This window comes from Alnus glutinosa, chromosome 4 (assembly GCF_958979055.1).
Source record: "Alnus glutinosa chromosome 4, dhAlnGlut1.1, whole genome shotgun sequence".
Lineage (NCBI taxonomy): Eukaryota > Viridiplantae > Streptophyta > Magnoliopsida > Fagales > Betulaceae > Alnus > Alnus glutinosa.
This window is the reverse complement of record NC_084889.1, coordinates 26,705,644-26,724,638: the sequence shown is the minus strand read 5'-3', so window position 1 is coordinate 26,724,638 and position 18,995 is coordinate 26,705,644. Positions and strand designations below refer to the sequence as shown.

At 37.4% G+C, this 18,995-nt stretch overlaps 1 protein-coding gene, 1 long non-coding RNA gene and 1 pseudogene across 3 annotated transcripts; 2 read left to right on the top strand and 1 right to left on the bottom strand.

Moving 5' to 3' along the window:
* The first annotated feature begins 607 nt into the window (after positions 1 to 607).
* LOC133866765 (peroxisome biogenesis protein 3-2-like) lies at positions 608 to 11,186 on the top strand. Its single transcript, XM_062303395.1, has 7 exons — positions 608 to 1,070; positions 1,426 to 1,578; positions 1,696 to 1,895; positions 2,029 to 2,159; positions 9,206 to 9,333; positions 10,028 to 10,243; positions 10,791 to 11,186. Exons 1-7 carry the CDS (start codon positions 1,057 to 1,059, stop codon positions 11,041 to 11,043), a joined length of 1,095 nt encoding a protein of 364 aa, XP_062159379.1. The 5' UTR covers positions 608 to 1,056; the 3' UTR covers positions 11,044 to 11,186.
* Positions 11,187 to 13,096: 1,910 nt separating this feature from the next.
* On the top strand, positions 13,097 to 15,978 carry LOC133867276 (uncharacterized). Of its 2 annotated transcripts, XR_009900019.1 has the most exons (4): positions 13,097 to 13,524; positions 14,359 to 14,402; positions 15,486 to 15,621; positions 15,713 to 15,978. It is a non-coding gene; the product is annotated as an uncharacterized LOC133867276 (long non-coding RNA). The 2 variants fall into 2 exon arrangements; XR_009900020.1 differs by lacking the exon at positions 14,359 to 14,402 and having other exon boundaries at positions 13,099 to 13,524.
* A 1,009-nt stretch (positions 15,979 to 16,987) lies between these two features.
* LOC133866248 (prohibitin-1, mitochondrial-like) lies at positions 16,988 to 18,426 on the bottom strand (annotated as a pseudogene).
* Between the last annotated feature and the right edge of the window lie 569 nt (positions 18,427 to 18,995).

Sequence of the window (18,995 nt, the reverse complement as noted above, 5' to 3'; positions counted from 1 at the left end):
GTTTTTTTAATAAAAAAATTAAATTCATATTAATTTTTCACAGAATCTTATGAATGCAAAGTCAAATTTTTAGGAAATCAACTCTGTTTCATTAAAGAAAAAAATTATAATTTCAAAGCTCCTTAAATTTAGTCTTTCGACATGTTGACACATATCTTTCAATCGTTCCTATTTCCATACAAGAACATTTTCCATGGAATTAGCCTTGTAAACTAAACTAAAAATCCTATTAATTATAGATAAAATTTTAAGAAACATGATTTTTTTATTATTTTTTTTCTTTTTCCTTTGTGCGGTGCGGGGCGGGGCGGGGCGGGGACTCGCATTTTTTAAAAGGCTAAACCTGCAACCCGCTCCGTCCCGCCCCGCATAAATTTCTCAAATTAAGACCCTAACCCGCAAAAAAACTTGAAAACCCGATCCTCTGCGGGGCGGGATAGGGCGGGTGCTGCGGGGATTGCGAGTTTTGCACACCCCCTAACCGTGAGGACTGATTTTACAATTATTTTTCTTAATTGAAATAGAAAAAAATGATTGTTCGGGTAAAATTTGCTAGGCGAACGTGACTGGTCGAATAAACGATGGAACTGTAGTTTTTTTCTGGGTAACCAGGAACAACTTCGTCTGCTCATTTTTATCTTTAAGAAAAGGGTTAGGTTCGGTCCCGAAATCTCTAGGCTTTAGCGCACCCAACCACTTCTCCTTCTCAAGTTACCTCTCTCCGGAGTCTAAACCCTCGAGAGAAGAAGCTACTTGTAGGCTCGTACTCTCTCTATCTCTCTCAGAGTCTCTGGTGTATTTAGTTGTATTATAGGTGGAGGCGGGTTTTCCCAAGACTGCCTATCACTCCAAACGAGAAACCGCTTTGTTCATTCTATCATCTTTTCCTTTGAACCAAAAATTCTTTATCTTCTCCTCTTTTTCCCTAGTAACCATCTTTCCCATCTCCACAAGGAGGATTGTATTCTATTTGTTTCCTTCTGTTGTATAGAATCCAAATGGGTTCCCAAAAGGCCAAGGCATAGCAATGGATATTTGGGTTCCATAGCAGCAAAAATGCTTTCTTTAAGGTTAGTTTTCACTCTTTTGTTGCATTTTTCTTCTGGGTATCTGTCAAATTGCTCTATTATTGCTTTAATAGTTTCTTTTATTTTTCTAGGTTCTGTATTTGTCATTTTAATGGTTGAATTAGGAATATGAGTTCACTTTCTTTTTGTTTCAATCAGTTGTTTATTCATCAAGTTTTTTTGCATTTGTTAATTTTATATACGGGTTCTGTAAGAAATGTGAATGTTTGTGTGCTTCTATGCTTGCTTCTTTTTGGGTTAATCGTACGTGTCTGTGTTATGATTTGGTTTGTCAGAAATAACTGTATCTGTGCTCCAATTGCTTGTCACTGATTTTGGTATGTGCTTGTGAAAATAGGGATTTTTGGAGAAGGCACAGGAGGAAGATTTTTGTTACAGTTGGAGTTTTAGGAAGTGGGTATCTTCTATATAAGCTTTATGATGCTAACAGGCGTAGGGACGCTGATCTGGAGAGAGTATTCGCTGAGCGGGAAAAATTCATTAAGGCCCAGTTAATAGAAATCCGAATCTCATGTTTTTGTTTCTTGAGTATCATGAATGTTTTTTTTTTTTGGAAGTATGTATCTTTTGGGTTCTAATATTGAGTTGTCCTTTGTCAATATAACAGAATGCAAGCCCATTTTGAAAATATTCAAAAAATAGCTGATACGACAACGTTGCCTCATGTGATGAATTATTTAAGTAGTCAAATTGCAGAAGAATTGGACCATTCTCAGCTTATAGAGAGGCTCCAGAAAGCGAAGGGTCAACCAAACAGTTTGACACCTTCAGAGAAACTTGAATTATGGGATAGACTCAAAATTCTAAGTATGAATCTATTATCTTTTTGAGTTAATGCTTTTATTGTTATTGCAATATACTAGCTTATAGTAGGTTTTATTATCTCTGTATTAAAGATATTAAAATTGACCTAGCTTGTACGGGACTTATGTTTTCTTAGGTTTCACAAGAATGGTGTTGTCCCTATGGGCAATGACAATGCTGAGCTTATACATTAGAGTTCAGGTCAACATATTGGGGAGATATTTATATATTGATACTGCACGTATTCTTGGAAGCTCTTATTCACTTGTAAGAGCCTGCTGTCTTTTCCCTTTTTATGTTAAAATATTGTCTAAACTCATATTTTGTTCATCAGAGCTTCTTTGATTAATAATTATGTGTACCATGATTCCAGCCATACACATTTTACAATTGCTGACAGCATTATTCTCATCTTAAGTAGACTAGTGCAGCTGATTTTTTTGCTTGTGGAGAAGTTGAGTTTTCTCCTATTGTATTATATCATCCTTTCTACTTGTTATTAAGTAAGAAGGAAAATGTGTTTAGATTATCATGTTGGTCAGCAGTCTATAAAAATTCAATTCATAGGTGGATCATGGACTTCAACTTTCACAAATAAACTACTTTCATTAGCAGGGTCCATGGAGGCTGCATATATGTACTGAAAATAGTGTCACTTCTTGCAGGCTGGTAGGTAAACTTATCTTGATACCCATCCATCATATACTTAAATGACTTTTCTATTAAGTATAAACCTACGAGGAATAACTTAAATTGGTAAAGTTGGCAGAAGTGCTGGACATATGGAATATGCTAGATTATTCACTATATGTTGAATGCAGTACAACTTATCCCGAAAAAAGAAGAAGTTAAATATAGTTCAAGTTTTTGCTTTTCTTTAGAAAGGTAACGTTGTTGAATCTGTCTGGTTGACGATTTGAAATGCAGATCAACATTGAGGCAATTCTTTTGCCAGGTGAAGGAGTTACATTATCACCTGATGGATAGTAGCCAAATTGTTTTCCTCAAGGAATAAGTGTTTTAGGATTCTGTCACTGTGCCTCATAACTAAGCTTTTGATATTTTCCTTGGAAAAAGAGGCAATGAAGAGAACATTTTACATGGAAATAAGGGTGCCTTAAAATGGATTATTAAAGAGGTGGTGGTTAATGGGAAATGGGTGTTGCTTTGAAAAGATATTAATACAATGTGTGGAGGCGCCTTGATACTGGCTGCAAAAAGCTCATGAAGGAATAAGATAAATGATTGAAATTCTTCAAGAATATGATCTAATTTTGTGGTGTGGCCCAATGGGCATCCTCTGTAGGCTACATTAGTAACTCTTCAGTTTTATCTTCATGTTTCTTTGCATGAGAAAATTGTTGATTTACTCTTTTTTTTTATAAGTAAGAAATTGTTGATTTACTTTAAGGAGTCAAGGGAATTTTGTAATTTTTAGATTTCTAAATGGGTTTTAGTTCTGGTCTATTGGGTCTTGTTATGTTAGTAGGCCTTATCTGAGGTTTTTAATAGTAACTAGTGTGGGTTTAGTGGTCAAAGCTCGTGAAGTTAGAGTTTTATTAGAGTTATGCTTTTAATAAATAATGATGTAATGCTTTTAACTCAATAGAAAATAATTTTGATGAGAATTTTATAGTAACTATGCTCTTAAAGTTGTGTAATGTCCTTCTCCAAGAGAAAATCTTAGTTGAGATGGTTAGGGAAAACTAGGTGCGATACCTTTTTCTTGATAAGTAAGAGAATTTTTATTAAAAAGCGTAAGGCGTTCCTAAGTAGACAAAGAGTATACAAAGGAACAACCCAGTCAGCCCACAAAATAGAACCCAAAAGACCCACAAGGATCTCAACCCCCAACAACACCCAAAACCCAAATACATTAGAAGTCCCCAAAACAATACCCAAACCTGCCCACATACTAACCCAAACAACCCCTCCAAAACCCACAGTAGAAACCCAAATCCCAAATACTTCAAAAGCCCCCAAAAACTAGGTGCGATACCTAGATCCATCTTCTTCTTCTTCTTCTTCTTTTTTCATTTATTATTTATTTATTTTATAAGTAAGAAAGCTTTTATTAAAAAAATGTAAGGTACCCCTAAGCACACAAGAACAACCAAACTAGCCCACAAAATCGAAACCCACAAGGAGCACTCAACGCTACAACACCTGAGCCTTGTCTTTCCTTTGCCGAGAGGACGCGCTTGCATCGCCGTAGTTAATGGAGTTTTTCAGATTCATGATCTCCCTCCTACCTTTGGTCTTTAGACGCGCAGCCTTTGCTACTTGATGAAAATCCTCTTCAATGGCATCTAAAATCGCAAAGGATGGATCCTCATCCCCATCACCATCCAACACCCAATCCAAGGGCATGTCGAAAGGACAAACACCCAAAGGGTGAGGGGAGTCTCCATCCTCCCTAACCTAAACCTTGTCGCCTTGATCCCACACAACAAGCTCCCTAGACGGGCCAATACCTGCCGACCACTTCTGATATTGGATCAAACCATCCAACCTGAAATCCACACCATTTTCTGCGATTGGAGTAACGCAACCACCCAAAAGGGAGGGAACCCCTTTCAGCCCACCTTTAGGCGATAAATGAGGAGCTACCCCAGGAACGCTTGGGAGAAGAAAGCCTTGCTGAAGAAGGCTAGACAGAGGAGACTTTTCGACCACTCTCCCACTTGGCTTCGGCGAGGACTGGACCATGGTTCCGACCAAGGCCTGAGAAAAAGCACCCAAAGACGGTGCCGTCGGAGCACGAATCACCGTCACAGCCTTGTCAAATAGAGAAGCATCCATCTGAGCGCCTCTGCCTACCTTCGATCTCCGATGATATTTCAACACCAATGTGGACTCCGACGGGTAGATGGGAGCCCCACACTCCGACATTACCGGAGGAGAAAAGTGGAGCCTTTCACCCAACGTAGCTGCCCCCAAAGAAGAGGCACCGAAAGAAAGAATCTGACCCAACTTTAGAGGAATCGATCACCGAAGAAAGCCCCTCAGTATCCAAGTCTACCTTATCAGCCACAACCACATTCTGACCAGCTCCTGACGAGCAGTTGAAGGGGACAGTCATTGCTTTTGGCGATGGAGAAAGAAGAGCAGAAAGAAGAAGTAGCTGAGGCTATCACAGAAGGGAAAGAAGACGTCGAGACATGAAAATCTGGCCTAGAAAGTGCCGGAAGAGGACTAGAGGTCGCCAGCAACAAAATACTTGAAAACGTAGAGGCGTGCATAGGAGACTTCAAAATAGAAGAATCCGGCCAAGTCCCAGCCGGCAACAGTAGAGAAGGCGCAACTTCGATTGCCAGTCCTGCAGATCCCTAAAAAATAAGCAAAGACAGAGATTAAGGAAGAGCTGGCACCTTCAGGAGGAAAGAATAATGTCCTCGCAGGAGTATCTTCGGCGCCTTTAGACATCTCAGAACTAGTCGGAGTAGTCATACCGCCACCCTGGGCAACCGCTGCTGACACCTCTTGCCGTTGAAGACTTGATGAAGACCCAAAACTCCAAGAGAACTCATTACTCGCTTTAGGATCCGAAGGGAGCCCTGGACCTGTAACTTCAGTCTGCTCCTTGGATTTGGGCTTCGTCATAACCCGACCTAGACAGAAACCTATAAAACCGAAAGTGGGTTTTAGACCTAGCCCGGAAGCAAACGAACGACCCAACAAAGACCTAACGAACCGACCAAGTATCCTCACTAGAAGATTCCTCCACGTACGCAGATTCAAACGAGGCAATATCTTCCTTGTTGATCCTGGATATTCCTTACCTAGCGGATTCAGCAGCACGTCCTTAACCAGTGGTTTCTTCTCCATCACAAAGCAGTCCAATGCTATTCTCGCCTCCTCTAAGTCTCCTGGTCTCACTGTGGGGAGAAGATCAAGTTCACACATCTCAACCAGCGGAACCCACAGCTTGACAGAACGACTAGCCTCTAACCTCACCACCTCTGCGAATGACGGTAGATCACCACCCACAATGAGCCAAGCCCCACCCGAGCACCCTGAGGAGGAAACCTTCAAACCCAAATCCTTCTTCCCATCCTCCTTCTCCACTGGAGACAACAGACCATCAGGAGAAGACCCAAACGTGGTTTCCGGGAAAACCATCACCTTGCACAACTTGTCAGCCACTCTATTCCATCCCCTCCTTCCTCGTCCCTTTGGGAACAAGATGAACCCTCTCCGGCCACCCACAACTTAGACCGCCAGCTCCAAGAAGCGACCAGCCTTATTACAGCCTTTCCTAACAATTCAAGCCTTCGAATCTTCCCGAAAGGGTTTGACAAAATCCTCGACCCCCTGAGACCACAAAGCCTCTTTACCATTGCGACAACCCAAGCAGTACACTGCAGACCCAAGAGCACAACCCCTGAGAAGTGTGTTCCCCATCTTTCTGTAAAAATCCAAATCGTAGAAATCCAAAACCACCCATTTTGATCTCCAAAACCTGTGAAGAAACGAAAGGCCTACCTTTGATTTGTCCTAATCACCCCTTATTGGAGTCTTTTCATTGTTAAATCTTACTTCGGTTGGGCAATTAAGTGAATTTTACAGTTTTTAGAAAATTTGTATTGGGTGGGATTGTGCTTGATTTGAAGAAAGTGATAGAATTTTGGAAATACTTTTTGGTGAAGTACTGGTGTGCCTTCATGATGAGGGCAGTTTTGCCAATGTATCCCATTTCCATTTTACATAGTTCCTGTTTACATGGGTTATTAGCCCTTTATAGTGCTTTCTATTATTATTTTTCTTACTAACTGGAAAAAAAAAAAAAAGACAAAAAGAAAAAGTGTAGCCATGTCAAGGCAGACTTGGAGTTTAATCCTACAAAGAAATTTGTCATTGTCTCCCTTGACTAATTGGACCCCATGAAACTGAAAAGGGGAAAAAAAGGGACTGGGCTGGAGTGGCAGCAGTGGGAGCGATAGGATTTCCCTGTGATTGAGGTGTGGTTTGAGTAATATGTAACCTGATGTTCCATGTGTCCTCGATTTGTATTTGGTTTCTTTTTTTTTTTTTTGGGGCGGGGGGGGTGGGGGGGGGTTTATTAATTGACCACCTTCCTATTTGTCAGATTTTTACCAAAAAGTGTTAGCAGGCCCCTTTTCTCTTTGTTGTGTTTGGCCTTGCCTACTTTTCTCATGGGCCTTCTATTGGGGTGTTTTTATTTTTTTCTTCTAATTTTAATTTTTTTTTCAAGGTCTTTGATAGGAAACTTCTTCTCTGGATTTTCTGATGTTTGAAAAGGAATAGGAGGCTTTTAAGCGAAACATCTGGTGACTAGATTGAAATATATAGAGCAACCCCCAAACTAGGGCTGATTAGAATCAAGTGTAACTAGCTCAGGGGTTTGATTTTAAGAACTTATGGAGTGGAAGGTGGAAAGAGTATATGTGCTGTTATTTTGATCTCTCAAAGATAGGGTAGTATGTAAAAGTGTTATTAGGTTTATGTTCAAAGGAGCAGGTTTTAGGGCTGAAATTGGGTTCAAGAGGGGCTGTTGTTGGTTAAGAATGTGCACAGAAGTAGAAAAAAATAAAAGGAGAAGAAAGAAAATATACAGGGAAAACCTTTAGTGTTCAGCATAATCTTTAAGAGTTTACCTAGAATGTCTGTCTACACCCTGTGTACTTGGAGCCGCCTTGCGCTTTTAATGATGTTTCGATTACTTATTAAAAAAATAAAAAAATTTGGGATCATGACTAATTTAGACTCCTTTTTCGTGGAGAATAAATTTGTCCTCATGGCATATATGTACTTGCTCAGTCCCCCTACGGTTGTTATCACTGAGGTATCCATGTGATGGAACCTTGCAAGGGTACATTTTTCTAAGGGAAGGAAATTAGAGGAGAAGATTAAAGGGAAGCTTGAAGAGGGAAGATAACAGCCCAACAACTAAGGCTAAGGAAGAGAGGGAGAAAGGAAAGAGAAAAAGAAAAAGGGGCTGGAAAATAAAGCAAACAGGCTCTTCAATTTTTTCTTAACATTTGCGGAAAATTTAACATGAATTTCCATTAAAAAAAATAGCAAAACTTGAAAAAATAAATCAAATAAAAATCATAAAAGATATGCTAAAATAAAATCTTAATCTAAAATATCCCCCAAAATTCCTAAATATAATTTTGGGTGAAAAATTTGGGTTTTGTTTTATATCACCTAGATTAAGTTCTTGTTTGCAGTTTGGAGGGGGTCATGGGATGTTCCACGGCTTCCACAAAATTGCAGTCTATCTATAAGCCATTCCCTCGGCTTTTTATGGTTCTGATTAAGCTGCTTTTTCTTTGTGGCCACAAACCTGTGGGTCTGCAGTGGCATGTTGTTACCGGTTGCTGCCGATTGTCACTTGGTTCCTTGGTTTGTTTTTTTTTTTTTTTTTTGGGTAAGTCACTTGGTTCCCTTGTGATTCTGCGTATCAATGGCATTTTTACATTTGCCTTAATAGGCCTATTACGCAGCATTTGCAGAATCAGTAACCTTCGTTCTGATTCTTGGTAAGTGATTCTGAGTGAAGGATGGACATCAGCGGATCCTGCTGAATGCATCCATATGCTCATGGTATTGCTTTTCTGAAGCTTGGAGTCTCTAGTGCTTTTTTGATGAATATTGGAGTCTGCAATGCTGTAGACAGGATAAACACATTGCCTAGATGTATCATCGTTATGTGCCTCATCTAAGGGCATTTAAACCTGAGAAATGAGCAACAAACCAGAGACATTTAAAATTAGAGTTGAAATAATGACATGCCTATTGATAGTTTTTGGGGCATCTAATCAGGTATACACGTGGGTACTAGTATCAGGAACCCCATTTTTGCAGAGTGTTGACTTGGTTGCAAGACTTTGGACCTGGGCAGAGGGCCCTTTTACAGTAATGATTCTGCATGTGGTTAGTGGCTGATTTGACTTCCTTCCTTGCTGAGTAATAATTTACTTAGGTTGAAGAGATGCCTGTAAACGGTATTAGACATACAGTGGAAACGGACGAAGCAGCACATTTCTATCAACAAGTGTGCAAATTTGCTTTTAAAATTCTTCATTCATGGTGTTAAACTTTGTTTCTCCATTGAGCATTCACTGCTCTGGAATTATTTTATGATTTTTCATGTTCCCTATTGCCGTTCCTAGTAATTATCTCTCACCATGGATATTTAATTGGTATTATGGCTAACTAATAATACGCTAGGATTATAGACATTAACTTTGGATGTGTTACATTTTCATTCTTGTAAATACTTCTGTGACCTGAAGTATTTTTTTGTTCCCTTCCCTGAAAGTGTTCATCTTTGTCCTTTTATATAGGAGAATGATGATATCATTGACAGGGATGACGAGCAGAAGTTTCTGGCTAGTGCTGATTTTCTCTCAAATCGTGGTATGCCCACCTTGATTTCTGACATGCAAACAGCGGCAATAGAAGTTCTCAAGGGGTAAGGTACCATTTACCATCTTAAAATTATCAAGTTTTGAACATGCCAATCTGACAATTGGCGAGAATTTATCCGTCAATTCAGTCATTTGGTTGATGGAAAATTTACGTGATAAACTTCTTTCCTTCTTTAGTAAAGAAGAACAAAGAAGTGAAATAGATAAACTGAGACGAGACAAAGTAATTAGGCAGGCTTTCTGAGAGAAAAAAGGGATGAATGTGTCTGTATACATGCATGTCTATTCTTTGTGGATGTGCTCAAGCATAATTTGTATACATTGTGTATTTGCTGACCTTCAATCTTGTCAACTGGTTTTCTGAATTCAGAACTCCATTTGGTTATCAATGTGCCAGCGTCAGACAGTCTAGGCTTATTCTGGGCTTCCTTTTAAGTCTTTAAAACTTTATCAACCATTGGACCCCTGGACCTCCTATAGCTAAGGCATGTTGGACTGACCTTCAAGTAAGCTCCCTTGAAAATGTTACTTGCTAACCGAAGAAGTTACTTCAAATTGAGCTTCATAAGCTCTTAGCAACTCATATCAGAAAGGTGATATGTTGACTTCATTCTCCCAAAAAAGTCTAAAAAATGTAGTAGAAAACAATGTGTGGATATCATTTAATATCTTATTGTCAAGGAACCTTATAGAATCACATGGATGAGGTCTTTAATAATTTGGAAACTTTATTTGCAGAAAGCAGGTTGCGTTGGATTTCTTCAACACTACAGCACTTCATGAAACTACCATGCAGATACTTGAAAGGTTCAAGAGCATCAGAAGCCCTCATCACTGGGTAAACTACATTATGCCTGAGGATGCTATATTCTACCCCAGCAGTGACAACAAAATTCCTTCTGATGTGACCAAATTCGACAAACTTATGGTGGAGACACGCTCAGTCTTGGCAAGGTATTTTTATTATGTCTGACATTGTTTGCATACTGTTATGGAACTTATTGAAAGGGTGACAATGATTTGCATGATTCCATTGCATGGAGTTGCAAATCAAGTATGGCTTTAGTGCACTAGTTGACATAGTACATGTCCGTTTCTATGGGGAGATCATCGCCCCCCTTCCCCCCGCAAGATTAAATTCTTAACTTCGTTCCTGAGAGTATGTGCTTGAAAAAACTCTGGACTAGGCACCATATAAACAAGTTTTAAACGATACATTTGTCATTAGATGGGATGATCTCTTCTGATATTGCTCTTAATCATGTATTTGGGAAAAACCATATTGGAAGAGTTGGTAATAACCTCTGGCTGACATCTTTTCATTACCCTCTTTAAGTTTATCTTGATGTTTTTAGTCCTTGAAGAATCTTCTGAACATTCAGTCAAAAACTTAAAATTATATTTTGGTTTTTATTTCTGCAGTAAAGGACTGAACTGAAGGGTGACAAAACAAAATGTGGTCATTGTACTAATTTTTTGCTATGTTTTTTTTTTTCCTCAGTGCTGAATTTGGGAGTGTTGTTGAGAAATCATTGAAGGAAGTGCTGGATGCACTAGTGGAGGATCTGGCGGCTCAATCTGGAGGCAGTCTAACATCAGGGATGCTACTGGCCAAAATTCTGCCAAGAGTTGCACAGATGGGCCCCATACTCCTAAACGAGCCTAGTAAAAACCGTTACATCCAAATTATTCAAAGCATTCCAGAAGTTGAACTCTTTTTCACTCTTATCTATACAAATATGCCTACCTCATAGACTAGTGCTTGAGCATAATTGCATCTTTATGGACATCTAGATTTCATTACATCAATGTAAAAAATTTGAATGAGGCTGAGTTTGGGTATTCAATATTTTCTACAATTTGAGAGGGGAATGAAAGAGAAAGATAAGGTTGATCACATTTGTTTGTTATTCTTTCTTTTTGGTATATTGTTGCTACTATTAGGTCTTCCTCTTATGTCCTCCATACTCCCTGTATTTATGATTGCATTAAGCTTCATTTTCATGGTGAATGATATAGTTTGTTCCATAAAGGATCTTCTCTGTAATAATTAACTGCAAAACTTTCAAGGGTTCTTTGACCTCTTGATTTCTCACCAGAGTCCTGAGTTCGACTTTTCCAGATTTTTTTGGGGTTTTTCTTGGTCGGTTGGCAGTCTTGATTTTGATTTTGCCAACGTTTTGTGTTTGATGATGTTTATGCTCCACTCAACATTTCCAAAATTTATGTTTGGTGACTTGCGAAAGTGGCATTTGACAAATTAAGGATATTTTGGTATTTTCACACATTTCCTTAAAAAAAAAAAAAAGAAGGTTAAATTCCTTTCTTCACATTACTAAACAATTTTCTTTCACATTTTTTCTCACAAAAAATTCAAAACTAGTTTCACTTTTATATCACATTAATAAATTCATATTTTTCTTTAAAAAAAAGAAAAAAGGTCAAACTTATTTTTTCATATTATAATTATTGTTAAACATTTTTTTTTTCTTCATATTTTTGTCACAAAATTTAATTTAATTTAATTTTTTTTACTTTCATATCACATCAATTAATTCTTATTACTATTTAGATAAAAAGTAGTAAAATGAGATTGGGGTGTAAACAAGACCAGAAGCAAATCAGATAAACAGTCCTCCATAGAAGGGAAAGGTTATTGAGCCAACAAAAGTTAACAGCCGCCATTCCATTAGCTTAAAGTAAATACCACTGAAATTGTATCTCCATCATACCCATTCCAAATCAATAATCTGTCCTTAATCTGAGAGTGAACCGCCACCACCATGCCCAACACCTCAAAAAGGATACCAAATTGCTCATAATATAATCTGAGCCAAACCATGAATTTAATTATCAAATTTTTTGTCATGTTATTCTTATAAATAAAGCTGAGAATCTTTTCTCTTCTCCTCATCCTCCTATATATCGCACTTTGAGGAATACTATTTAGTTTATTATTATAGGACTGATATATAATTTAATGATGTGACAATAAGAATCAGTCCTTAGATTAGCAATTGTAAAAAAAAAAATGATAATTTTCACTGTACAGCAGTTGTTACGGGCCTTCGTAACAAGGGATGAAAAATAAACGAGAATGATAAATTTTGGTAGGATAATTCGAGGAATCCTGGGCTTCCAAATTTTAGGGCAATTCGAAGAACCCTAAACCTCCTAAAACAATTACTAGAGGAATCATAAACTTCTCATATTTTTATTGATCGATTCTTATGTTTAAATAGAAGATTACATAATCAGAATAGAAATAACGTAATTAACAAATCTAATTCTAAAGGAAAACAAATCTCTTATTTTTCGATACTGCTTTATGAGCAAGTCTCCTTATTTTCCTAATAGGAATAATAAATCTATTATTTTCCTACATGGGACAATACGTTTCTTACCTTATCTAACTAGTTATGATTTATGAGCAAAATTCAAATTATAATTGGGCTATCTTTTCACGGGGTTGTAGAACTGTAACAGCAGTTGTATAACAGCTTACTAAATAACACTACTCCAACACTTTTATCACACTTTGCTAATGTGACATTGCCAATTAGATATTGAAAAAGAGTAATGTTATATATTACACAACTATCTCACTATGATGTCAAGGCATTACTAATTCACCATTAGATTTTTTTTTTTTCTTTTCTTTTCTTTTAACTTAGACTGATATAAAGATTGATCGACAATAATACGTCAACATAATGAGAAAGGAGTAGTGATAGGCAGGGGCCATCCTGCCGGCCCCTGCCCGGCCCTTTCCTACGTGGAAAGGGCCATTTTAGTTTTACACTTTTTTTTTTTTGAAATTAAAAAAAATAATAATAAAATAAAATAAAATTCAAATTTCAAAAACAGCAAAACCAGTTCGGGTGCCCCATTTTTCTCATTTTTGTCTTCCCCCCAAATTTTCCCTCCCTCCCTCTCTCCATCTACCCCCAAAACCAGTGTCGTTCTTCCGGTTCCGGCAACCACTTTCGCACGAGCCAGCCACCGTTTCGAGCTCCGTCATTCTTCCGGTTCCGACGAGGTGTTTCACACGAGCCCGCCATCGTTTCGAGCTCCATCTTCGGCCAACTCCGTCGTTCTTCCAGTTCCGGCTGTCTTCCATCTCTGGCCGTCTTCCAATTCCGGTCGTCTTCCATCTCCGACAGAACGACCGCCGACGAGGTCCCCCAATTCCGGCGACCCATTTCTGGCCCAGATTTCCCCAATTTCTGGCTCTGGTACCGATCTCCCCCATTTTTGCGTTTTTTCAGTTGTTTTCAGATTTGCTTTTTTTAGTTCATTGCTGTGATTTGTGTTGTTCTTCTATGCTTTGTTGATTTGTCGTACTATTTTATTTTTTCTTTTTCTTGTATTTGTGATGGATGCGCTGTTGATGTCTGCCCAATTGTTATAGCTATGCATATTTACGCCACATGATTTTAGTATACATTCTCTTTTTAAGCCCTCCACAAGTTTTCGATTTGCTCTCATATTGAATTTTTAGGGTGTAAAGCTAGCCTTCAAAACCAACAAAACCTAGGTTTACCCACAGTATTATAATTAGCTTGTGCAAAGTCAGTTACAAGAATATTATCAACCAAGTGGATAAAGCTTTGTTTAATATGTGTCTTACTGACACCCTTGAGTTATCCCACCCGTGTTGATACTACATGACTTGTGTAAAAGGGCATTGCTTCAGAATAGTGGAAAAGTTTTGGAAAAATAGACCAATCTGAAACTTGGACATGTATCCATGCCCAACAACGGTACCCAAGTCCTTGCAACATCCTTCATTTACTTGTTTATGGTATTTTTCTCCCTACTTTGAATATGCTGGTTTTTGGACTATTACATGGGACAAGTATGCATGTTGATTACAGTTATGTGTCTAACTGTAAGAGTTATCCAATGTTCAAATCTGATAAGACATGTATATAAGTGAGCAGTCAAAGGGTCCAACTTTTCCTTGCTTTTACTCTAGAGCAAAATAATGTATCTGTCTAACAATTTGTGTTCAAGAATACTTATTTAAAGTTAACATTGTCACTATATATTACTTATGCTACTCTCAGATCACATACCCAACAAGCAGGACAAAGATCCCCAGACACATGTGGTAATAGAAGCACTCTTTTTTGTCTTTATATATATATATTTCTTGAATAGAGCTCTCTTCTTGTTGTTGTTGTTGTTGTTGTTGTTGTTGTTTTTTTTTTTTTTTTTTTTTTTTTTTTTTTTTTTTTAAAAAAATTTTCCATCTAGTATGCTGGATGCTCAGGTTCAAATCTTAGAAATCAAAAAAAAAAAAATATTTGGAGAAATATCCCGTTGATATTGATTTTTGCAATTGTTTGTGGTTTTTTGATTATTTGGGGGTAATGTCTGATTCTTGGTCATTATTCCCTTGTTCCAAACTCTTGAAAAGCCAATACCCAAAAGCTTGAGCTTCTTGATCCTTGAACCAAGGGTGCAGATTTTTTGTTCTCGTGATTAATTTTTTTTTTTTTTTTTCATGCTGATTTTCTCATTGTCAAGGCACTAAACCCATTTACAGTCTTTGTGTCATACAACAGATTAAATGTATGGGGCCAACAGGTCTGTGCCACAAACAAAAACATCTTCCTTTTAAGTTATAATTTCTTTTATAAATATATGAAAAAACAATGAAGTTTTGTGTTCTTTTAGCAAGTTGTTAGATTATCATTCTTGAATATGTATTCTAAAATCTTGAAGAACTTAGCTTCAAAGTAAAGGTTTTCGTAATTTATGTAAAAGTTTTGAATTGCTTAAAATGTGTACACTTTTGCTCTGCTTAATTGATGAGAAACACTAAGGAAAGAGAGGACAAAAAGAGAGAAAATACTTTGATCTTGAATATGGGTTCTTTGATATGGTGCTGCTCGGCTGAAACTGTTATGGTGTTTTAGTTGGGTGCTTTAACATTGCTCCTTTTTTTTGCCCAAAAATTATTGGCAAACCTACTTCTTTTGTTTGGTAGAATTTGAGGATTTTTTTTTCTTTTTATTATGTTAGATGAATTTTGGTAAAATTTGAGCTTGTTTGGTTCACTACAATGTATAGTGCATGGTGATGCACTTATCTGAAGGTTATGATTGTATCTTTCTTGTTTGAGTAACATATATTTAGCCCCCCAATTCAATATATAGAAGATTCTCATGTCATGTGCTTCTGAATTTAGGCACAAGTAAATGTCTATAACAAGTGATTTGTCAAGCGGTCATCCGTTATGTAAATGTGGAATTCCTGCACGTCTAAGGAACTCTTGGACCACATCCAATCTCTCTAGAAAGTGGTATGGATGTAATAACTACAAGGTAATTTTTGTTATATTCTGAAATTAGCTTTGTGTTATATTTAGTCGTTAGTAGTTTATGACATTTTTGTTGACCCTTTTTTTTCATGCAGAAAGCCGGTGATTGTGATTTTTTTGAATGGGCTGATAAGGAGATGTTTGCATACGAGAAGAGATTAGTGCAACATCTGAAAGAGATGGAGGAGAGAAGACAGGCTGACAATGACAAAGTTGAGAAATTAATTGAAAAAAAATGCAAGAAACAATTAGCGCAACATTTGAAAGAAATGGAGGAGAAAGTTGAAGAATTTATTGAAAAAAAAATGTAAGGAGCAATTAGCGCAACATAATGAGAAGATGTTTTGTGTTTCCTGTTTTATTGTTAGTTGTCATTTTGCTTTTAGTCCTTTATTTTTGTAGTTATAGTGAACCTAGACATACTAACTTGATGTTAAAATGAAATTATGGAACAATTCAGCTGTATGAGACTTTTTTTCTGTTTGTACAAATTTCCTAAATGTATGTTAAACTGAATTGTTGTCTTCGGTCTTTTGGTTTTTGATCATCTTTAATCTCCATGGAGAGCAACACCTCTAGTCATAGATAATAGTGGCAGTTGCAAATCCCTCTGGTGATGCATAAACTATGCATCCCATGGGTTCAAAAAAGGTTGCCTTTGTGCTTGACTTGTAAAGTTGAATCGGTTCTTCGCCCATGCGTTAGGACTTAGGTGGTGAAGTGTTTATTGTAGCTTACTGAGAGCCACATAGAGGTAGTTAGTATTTGGGAAGCTGTTATAATTTTGTTTTAGAGTTTGGTTTCATGCTTCTAGAGGTAGATTTATGGTTTTAATTATTTATTACTTAGCATAATCTTCCTCCTGAATATGATTTGTTTAAATATTGATTTTGAAACCCTCCTCCCCAAAGACCTTGTTTTTCTTCTTTTTCAGTTGATTGTCTTGGTCGTTTCAAAAGATGACAGCTTCACACCTAACGCAGACAAGAACGACCAACAATAAACAAACGAAAATTTTAAATAAATATCAAATTATAAATTAATCCCACCAAATATTCTAACTCAATTGTTTTCCTGGCAAGTGGCTACATTCTAGTGGAGTGACTTCCATTTGCATAATTTTTTTGACACACCCCAACTTCCACTCACTTCAAAACACAAAATTTTAAAAGAAAAAAAATAAATAAATAATAAACCACAAGCATAAGAAATTGTTGTTGTTATTCTCTTCTTTGATAGTTTGAGAATAGGTGAAACTTTTCAGAAACATTTAATTAACAAAAATTATGTAAGAAATGCATGCCTATGCTATGCTCAATGTTCCTAGTTTGTTCCGTTTTACCTTTTAAGCATATTTAGCAATATGTGGGTCACCATTTTAGCCAGAGATGCCTAGAACAAGAACTTCTCAGAAACATATTACTGATTTGCGTGCTATACAAGAACTTCTCAGAATCTTCTTCTGATATAGCACGCAAATCAGTTAATCCAAACTAGTTAATGATTCACACACAAATTCAAAACAAAGATTAAAAAATAAGAACAGAAAATAGTGAGTGTTAAAAATGAAGTGATTTGTCCACTGATACAGTAACATAATATCATCATAATTAAACAGTTAAAAAACAAAACTGATTGAAACAGTTTCAAGTTTGAGACAGTTTCTAGTTTGGTAATTTCAACCTGTTGTGCCCATTTCTTCCCAGTAGGATCCAAATTCATCTCCTGAAGGTTCAGCAACAAATCACTTGAATTCAGGAAAACTTTGTTGGATGCATTCGAGAGGGTATGCGCAATTTCTCTTGAAGCTTCAATTTTTCTGAGAGTGATAAATGCCGGATTGTTGGCAATAGCTTAACCAATAAGCTGTGCACTCTTGGCCTCACCCCATGACCGGTGGGAAACAAAATTAAATAAGATAGACCTTCAAATGGGATGAAAATCTGCTTAAGTTCAAAAAATTACAAGGAGCAGAGAAAACCCAGATCCATATATGCAATTACCACTTAAGTTTAAACAAAATTAAGGTTATTTTAGCAAGGATTCTCCATGGGGGGTTTTAAGAACTTCCTACCAACTTCTGGCTACCAAGCACCTATTAGAATAACGATTGAATCCCTCTGAAAATAAAAAGAACAAAGCTTTCCAGATGTTCTTAAGCAAAATGATATCACCAATATCTAACCACTAAATCCACAGGAGCCAATAAACATTAAGTGGGACTAGCATTTGATCAAGAATCCATTTTTCTCCAAAATTTAATGCAGCTGAATTTCTAAATCAGTTCTCACTAGCATGACATAAAGGAGGCAAGAGATCAATCTAGTAGATTACCGACTGAAATTCTCCCTATAACAGATGATTAAGAGTTATAAACCTGAGGAATCTCTTCCACCTCACCTGTGCTCTGATAATAGCACTTTTCTTGTCTTGCTCAGCTTTTTCCACAATAAATTTAGTTAAATGGGAGATTATGAAAATCTGCAAAGCAGAAAATCCCGACAAACAGTTCTCATAACCCAATGAGCTTAACTATAAAAGAAGGATGTGAAACCAAAAGCTAAATTGTGCACCCTAACCCAAATCATTAGATCAATTTGTGATTAGAACTGTCAAGAAGAATAAGCCTTGTTGTTTACCTCTCTCTGAGTGATAAGCTGGCTGGCGTTATACTGAGCAACAACAGCTTTCAAAATAATTCTCGCCAAGGGTTCGATAAATTGTTGGTAACTGGTCTGGCACAAAACTGGCACAGGTCTTTCAGCATTTGCATCACCGTTCTTTGGTCGACAAATTACTTATTCTGCATTGCTTTATATTATGACAAATAATGTAATTTGTCGATACAGGAACCCCTAACCTATAAAAAAAAAACCCAATAACAGACTTCAACCAAATTCGAAATCCACACTAAAAATCAGCAAATATAAACACATAAGGCTATAGCGAAAGAGAGAAACCCCAAAGAATTACAACCCACGTGAAACGGATTCAACCACTACTATCTACAATTAACCAATGAGAAACCTTGAAAATTCCAGAATTAACCTACCCCTAATTTGGTGATGATGATGCTGTTTAATGGAAGCCCAATCGTGGTCTCGGCAGCACCCATGAATCACCGGATATGGCGGGACCAGCAGTTCCCGGATTTGGGGGGAAGCCGGAACTGAAATACGGCCGGAGATGGAAGAGGGCAGCCACTGGAAGACGGCCGATGGGTGGGCTTTGGCTGAAGATGGAGAACGACGGTGATGGCGCCTGACAGTACCTAGTGGCCGGAGATAGAGATGGAGATGGAAGTAGACGGTGGGGGACCTCGTTGGAACCGGAAGAATGACGGAGCTCGGAGCGGTGGCGGGCTCGTGCGAAACTGGT